Source organism: Leguminivora glycinivorella, chromosome 10 (genome assembly GCF_023078275.1).
Source record: "Leguminivora glycinivorella isolate SPB_JAAS2020 chromosome 10, LegGlyc_1.1, whole genome shotgun sequence".
In the NCBI taxonomy this organism is placed as follows: Eukaryota; Metazoa; Arthropoda; class Insecta; order Lepidoptera; family Tortricidae; genus Leguminivora; species Leguminivora glycinivorella.
Window position 1 is genome coordinate 20,785,771 of NC_062980.1, and position 7,956 is coordinate 20,793,726.

The 7,956-nt window shown below is 36.9% G+C and overlaps 1 protein-coding gene across 1 annotated transcript; it reads left to right on the forward strand.

Moving 5' to 3' along the window:
• The first annotated feature begins 783 nt into the window (after nt 1-783).
• Nucleotides 784-7,432, forward strand: LOC125230077 (larval cuticle protein LCP-17-like). Its single transcript, XM_048135082.1, has 4 exons — nt 784-906; nt 2,194-2,418; nt 5,065-5,169; nt 7,258-7,432. The coding sequence occupies exons 1-4, from the start codon at nt 904-906 to the stop codon at nt 7,369-7,371; spliced, it is 447 nt and encodes a 148-aa protein (XP_047991039.1). The 5' UTR covers nt 784-903; the 3' UTR covers nt 7,372-7,432.
• Nucleotides 7,433-7,956: the final 524 nt, after the last annotated feature.

Below are 7,956 nucleotides of genomic sequence, written 5' to 3' on the forward strand. Positions count from 1 at the left end.
ATATTAAACGAACGCTGTACTGTACAAATGCATTTTTTATCAACAGTAAATAAAATAGTACCTACCTAAATTATAAAGTTATGCAAAAATTTAGCAAAAGCCATCAAACAAAAAAAACTGTCAATATTTTTCCGAAAGGAAGATCCAGATCAAACAAAGAAACTGTCCTAATTTTTCCTTAAGAAAGATTTAAACAAAATGCTCTTAATTACCTCCTTTATCTGTACATTATTCTTTAAACCAGATCAGTGTTGCAAACAAAAATTGATAGCTCTTTATAAAACACTTAAAAAACCGACCGATCGGACTTCATTTATGCAAGGTTCTGTATAAAAAACTTATTAGAAAATTTTAAACTTTCTTGGAAACAATTCGTTTAATAATGCCTTTAATAACTGCAAAAGTTAACATCATTACTAGTTATGATACTTACTATTTATTAACAATATAAGTATTTGCTTTAATTTTTTATCTTTATCTAGAAATTTGGTCAATATAAAAAACATTGAGGTACATTCTTGGGTGGCTACAATATTTATATTTATTCAATTTAATAATAGATATACAACAACAATGTAACATTTTGATTTCAATTAAAATATCTTTGAATTTAAATCAAGTTAGGTTAAATAGGGAAGTACAATAATGATATCAAAGTACTATGAAATACGGACAGACGCCTTGACATTACAGATTCCAAATTTGCCAATGAACCCCAAAATCTTTAATTAATAAGTTTAACCAACAAAAAATTCGTTCACCTTGCCTCTACACACGATGTTCAGCAATTCAGATCGTTGCAAAACACTAAATGTCGACCAGGAATGGAGATGAGTATATAATCGCTAACGTCTTTACCATTATCACAGTCTCGGTTCAACGCTTACCTTTGACACACTTACAATGGTGAGTATCATAGAATATTAACACCTGTGACAAACGTAAAAACTAAATATGACTAAAATTAAAGTATTAGCTTAAATTTATAATAACACAAAAAAAACCTAAACATAAACTTTGTAATAAGTACTAAATGTAACTAACTCTCAGTGACCCCTCATATCTCTTTAATGAGGTACTGACTATGTTAAAACTGATCAGATCATTTATATTTATTATATTAACCCTTTGATTACCAAGGTCATCTGACGAGCGCAGTATTAGTCCTTCATGCATTGATGTACGATTACCGTACACGATGGGTATGATTTGAAGGGTTAAAGATACATATTTATTTATATAATAATGTTCAATATTGATAAATATAATAAAATGAAACAAATAAATAGTTAAGTACTATAGTTTAGCACAAATGACAAAATGTATGACATTGACATATAATGTATCAGTCATTAAAACACTGTCAAATAGTTAATTTGTGGTATGATATACATATCTCATTCATTAGAATATGATAAAATTATGTACATTTAGAAACAAACTAACCAAAATAACAGTTACAAATAAACTAGTAGAGACAGTAGCGCGTTTATGAATAGAGTCATTATTAGTCTATAACAGTTAGAGCTTTTTGTCGGAATATTATCAGCAGTAAAAAATTAAGATGTGTAGAATGGAGTATGCTTTTTTTGTGTGAGGTTATTAACACTAATTTAATTAGTTGTGAGATAATAACGAAGTCGCTGAGTGCAAGTTTGGGGTCATTTCTGTTTTCTATTTTTTTTATAAGGTCATTGCACCTTATAGAAGTTAATAGGTACCTACTTGACAATATCATACATATAAGCATATTTATATAAGTTTAGAGTGTGTAGTTTAACCAGACATTTAAATAAGAATATGAGCTGAGCATTGCATTTTTTAAATACATTCTAATTTGAAATCTAATAAACAGTGACAGTTACAGTTCACTTGAATACAAAGAAAATAAAAAAAAAATAACGATAACCTACCAACCAATTATTAGGTACTTAACTGTCAATTTCATTGACAATATGATTGACAGTTTGAAAGTTCCATAACACGGCAGCGGTGGCAAAAGTAATTCACTTTAACAAGCAAATTGGCAATCGAAAGGTTAACAGTTAAAGAATTATTAAGGACAATAAGTACGAATCCAAAATCACTGTGTATATTTTTGATATATAAGAAATTAAGAATACAACACAGATAAACTGAGAAAAGTTTCTGACCATAAAGAACGTTATCTAACTACTGTGTCCACAATTTCAGAGAGCCTTCATCGTCCTCGCCCTGATCGCCGCGGCTTCGGCCGACGTGTCCCACCTGTTCAAACATGGAGGACAGCACCACCACGCCCCCTCAGGCGGCCCTGACGCCCAGGCCGAGACCATATCGCAGGCCAGTGATGTCAGGCCTGATGGTTATGACTCAAGCTACCAGACTAGCAACGGTATCTCTGCCTCGGAATCAGGACAGCTGAAGAGCGTTGGACCTGTAAGTAGTACACAATGTTCGCTTTTCTAGTGGAGTCAACCAATGTCTTCGATCTCTTGGAACGACCTGGCTAGTACCAGCAGCTCTCTGGTGACCCTGACGCTGCTGAGACCTTACTGCAGTCCAGTGATTTGACATCGCTGATGGTGTTGACTCCAGCTACCAGACTAGCAATGGTATTTCTGTTTAGGAATCTGGACAGTCGAACAGTGTTGGACCTGAAAGTAGTTCAGAATATTCGCTTTTCTATTGGAGTAGACCGATGTGTTCCCACTTAAAAAGGTCTGACTAGTGTCAGCAGCTCTCTGGCGGCCCTGATGCCCAGGCCGAGACTTTACAGCAGTCCAGCGATGTCAAAGCCTGATGGGTTTGACTCCAGCTACCGGACTAAGGGTATCTCTACCACTTTTAAATTAGAGTAGATCGATGTGTCCCAACTTATGAAAAGGCCTGGCTAGTACCATCACCAGCTCTCTTGGTGGTTCTGATGCTTAAGAGCTTGGTGCATTCCAACGATGTTCGGTCTGATGGATAGGTATGATTTAAAGCTTCCAGACTAATAGTGACGTAAACGCCGCTATGATCGAATTTGGAGTTGGAACCTTAGGAATATTTTGCAAGTTTGCTAATTCGAAAACTAACACTTAATAAGTAATTCTTGTAATCTTCTGAGATAGATTATTTATTACAATTTCATTTATTATTGCATATAATTTTTAGCAATAGCTTCACTAACTTGTGTAAAAACAAAAACACTAAAAACTTCTAAAATCCAACTGTGATTACATAGTAGGTAAAGCCTGACCGAAAATGTAATGACTACGCGCCTTGTTGCGGAATTTTATTATAACTATTTTCTTCGTACAGTCAACCAATTGGAACCCTAGGCCACTCTACAACCATGTCAAAATGACAAGCAGTAAGAGATGTCATACAATCTGATTAATAACGTCACTATGACATAGTTCTACAGTGGCCTAGGGTTCCAATTGGTTAACTGTACCTGAACTGTCACCTCATACATCAGAATAACAGCGCCCTCCTGATAATAGTCATAATATAGACCGTCAACCAAATCTTGTCACTAGAAAAAGGCGGCAAATTTGAAAAATCGCGGGCTAGCAACACTTTTGAAAATCGGTGGATATTCGCGTGTCATTAGTATCTTATCTGTGGAAACCTCCACCCTACGAAAAAGAGAAATAACTAGCATATATCCGTCCCTTTTTAATACATTATCTAATTCGTAAGGAAGTAAAGGATGAGTATACGCGTTTCATATGCTTTTTTTATTAGGGAGGCATTCCAATGCTGCAGGCCCAAGGCCCAATGAGCCCCTTGAAAAAAAAAATCTGTGGCTGTTCGACGTACATTGCTGGTTTTTGTTCGTTTTATAGGGATACCATACTTTAGTTCGATGTACATTGCTACTGCCAAACTTTGGTTGACAGGCTATATATTTCTGGTCAGGATTTGAAGATGTTTTTGTGAATTGAAGTTAATTATATGTAAAGCTGTCGGCTACACTCGTACTATTAAGGGCTTATGATCATATTTTGCATAAATAATTATAATCGTACATAATTACATTTATTGGAACAGAGTTTACATACGCCAGAATAAGCCAATTCAAATCTTATATACCGGGGTTAAGGTTAAAATTTTAAATATGGAAAGGTCAACCACTTAATCCATATTCTATTGAATAGTCAAACGATGAGCGAGCTAGCAAAATACCACAAACTCAATAAATACGTCTAAAGGTTATCAATTGATATTTGAAGAAGATACAAATTATAATGAATGTTTGAAGGTTACGTGTCGACATGTAAGTATTCTAATAAATGCATAATGGCCGATAATGATATTAATGATGTGTCAATCAGTTTAAAGCGGAACATTGATAGAATTGGCAGATGAAATAAAATCGGACATTAATAATGGATGAAGCTTGACCGTGACTTGCTTAAGACGAAACATCAAACCTACCTACGCACCCAAAGTGCGATTGTCCATTGACCATTGTCTAACATTTAACAAAAAGATACAACAACATACAATCACGCCTGTATCCCATAAAGGGATAGGCAGAGCACATGAACTACTCAAGTTTTCTGTGCCACTCTTGGCAAAAAGGGGTTGAAATAAAACGAAATTGTGACATTTGAAAAGATATATTTTTATTTTACCGCGTCGGTAAACAAGCATCAGACCCATATAGTCATCGTAGCATGTGGACGCCTGCAACTCTATGATTTTCCACTTTTTTAGTCCATTGGGACCAAGTGCAGTCAACAACAACAAAAAAGTTAAGACCTCGGCCATTTTAAACCACCTCAGGCGGCGTCATTATGCTATGTTTGAAAATATTTAAACTAGCTTTTGTCCGCGGCACCGCTCGTGTTAATTTCGAAAATTGCGAAGTGCTTCATACACACTTCCACCCCCCATTTTAGGGAAGTGGGTGGTTAAAAGAGACAAAAAGTAGCCTATGACGTTCTCCATCCCTTCAACTATCTCCACTTAAAAAATCACATCAATTCGTCGATCCGTTATGCCTTGAAAGACGAACAAACAAACAAACACACATACTTTCCCATTAGTATGGATAGAAGGCAATTTTGACCGAAAATTATATTTTTACAGCAAGAAGAAGCCATTGTTGTGAACGGACAAGTCCAGTACACCGCTGATGACGGCACCCCCATCCAGCTTACTTACATCGCTGACGAAAATGGATTCCAACCTCAGGTATTACCTACTTACTTGACTGACGCCATAACCCAAAATGAGTTTTGGCACTTTTCGCCTCTAAGACAAGAGCGCGCCACTTCACTCTGTCTTGATCTTGACGAAAAGCTCGTAGATATCTATCTCTATCGCTCTTGCGTATTGGCGAGACAGAGCCAGACTACCTTTCGCGGCGTTTCGTTTTCGTTTCGCGTCGTAGAAATGCCATCCGGCTACGGCACCAGCTTCACTCATTCGCCCAACGATGTTGACGTATATGATAACTTTTTGGATAGCGTATCAATCTTGTCAATTGATAATTTTTAAGAAAAAAAAACCACCTTCCTTTGGGGTTCTGGTGATAAATACTTTACAATTCGTCTGTATATTTTTTTATGTTTGTTATTCGATATCTCCGTCATTTCTGAACCAATTTTGAAATTTGGATGATTCTGAAGTACTTACAGATGAGAATGATTATCAGAACGGAACTCTAACCAGGGGCGGCTCACTCTTCATCAGCAGTTCCACTGCACCAAATGTCACTGTTCTGGACGTAAGTGCATGCTGTTCTTATAAAAGTACCAAAGTCACTATAAGTGTGCCGTTCAGATTTGAGGAGTTCCGTTCTGACCATCATTAGCAGTTCCACTGCACCAAATGTCACTGTTCTGGACGTAAGTGCATGCTGTTCTTATAAAAATACCAAATTCAGCATAAGTGTGCCGTTCAGATTTGAGGAATTCCATTCTGACCATCATCAGGAGTTCCACTGTACCAAATGTCACTGTTCATACGTAAATGCATGCTGTTCCTTTAAAAACACAAAAATCACCATATGTATGCCTTTCAGATTTGAGGAGTTCCTCGATTTCTCCAGGATCCCACCACCAGAACTGGGTTCTGAGAAAAATGGGACCAATCTGTATGCATATACATTCAATCAAAAAAATATTTTTTTAAATCGGTCCAGTAACGACGGAGATCTCGAGGAACAAACATTAAAAAAAAAAAAAAAAAAAAAAACAGACGAATTGAGAACCCCTTCCTTTGAGATTTGGAAGGCGGTTAAAAATGGCAGCAAATAAAAATATACATGTAGGTACCTATTAATCCCACGCCTGTTCTTCTTACAAACTTTGTGTGTTTTCATATTAAAATTGGAGATACTGAGTGTAGATTTGATGAACGGATCGTTTTTACGAAACAGCACAAAAGAAAACTTCCGAGTCATTGATTGAGACGTTTTACTCTTACACGCAACTCAAAAGGATTCAAGCATCCGAATAAAAACTGGTTTGTCGAAACTTTAAATCGTTTGTAGGATTTATCTAAATACTATTAACGTTATAAGCATTGATTTGTAAAACCAAAGACACATGTAACTCCGTATAGACAGATAAAGTCTAAGAAAAAAGCGTACCTCAGTACCATACAGAAAAAGGTACGGTGTTCTAGATGGCATAACACCTTTGGGGTACGCTCAGCTAGATGGCGCTAATATTAATATTTGACATTTTAACACATATCAAAGACATATATAACTCCGTATAGACAGATAAAGTCTAAGAAAAAAACGTACGTCAGTACCATACAGAAAAAGGTACGGTGGCCTAGATGGCATTACCCTTTGGGGTACGCTCAGCTAGATGGCGCTCATATTAATATTTGACATTTTAAAACATATCAAGCTAAGAATATGGGCCAAATTGTCAAAACTGAGGTTCAAAAGTTTTAAGCCTGTGTCGAGAGATGGCAGTCACACTGTGATTACACATTTTACTTTGACAATAGTACCCTATAATATTCGACTCTTTGGTAAAACTAATGGGATTTCTATGAAATTGACTGAGGGCGACAGTTCATAAGCCTCTGTCTTACATTTTATTCTTGTTTGACTGTATTGACTATGATAAAGGACAGTATAATCACCATTATACATAATTATGTATAATGGTCTGTCTTTTATCATAGTCAATACTAGAGGCTACTTCTATATAATTATATAGAAGTAGCCTCTCAGGCTGATTTGACAACTTTGAGCCTATTTGATGACGACTGTACTTACTGCATTTGGTCCATAATCAATTAATCATACTCATTTTCCAGGGACCTCACCTACCCACCCCTCCCCCGGTGCCAGAAGCCATCGCTCGTGCGCTCGCGTACATCGCCGCGCACCCCCCACCACCGGAATCCGCGCAACCCCAGAGGAGATTCTAAATGATTGAAATGACTGAAATGACCGCTGATAATGATGAAATAAACTAGTTGATTTTGATAACTGATTGCTTTTATTTTACATCTTAAGGCCTAGATGTAAAAATAAATATTATTTTTTCCAATTTTTCCAACCATCACCGGAATTGGCGCAACCCCAGAGGAGGTTCTCCATGATTAAAACAACTGAAACTGAAATTGATCTTGGGTCGACCGGCTGGTGGCCGTCCGGCGGGTCGACCCAGGTATCGCTGGGAGGACAGTGTGGTGGCGGATCTGCGTCGGCTTCAAGTCAGTGACTGGCAAGAGGCTGCGCAGGATCGGGACAGGTGGCGATCTCTCGTTTCGGAGGCCGTTCCGGAGTTAGTTAGAAATAAATAATAAATAAATAAATAAATAAATATTATAGGACATTCTTACACAGATTGGCTGAGGCCCACGGTAAGCTCAAGAAGGCTTGTGTTGTGGGTACTCAGACAACGATATATATAATATATAAATACTTATATACATAGAAAACATCCATGACTCAGGAACAAATATCTGTGCTCATCACATAAATAAATGCCCTTACCGGGATTCGAACCC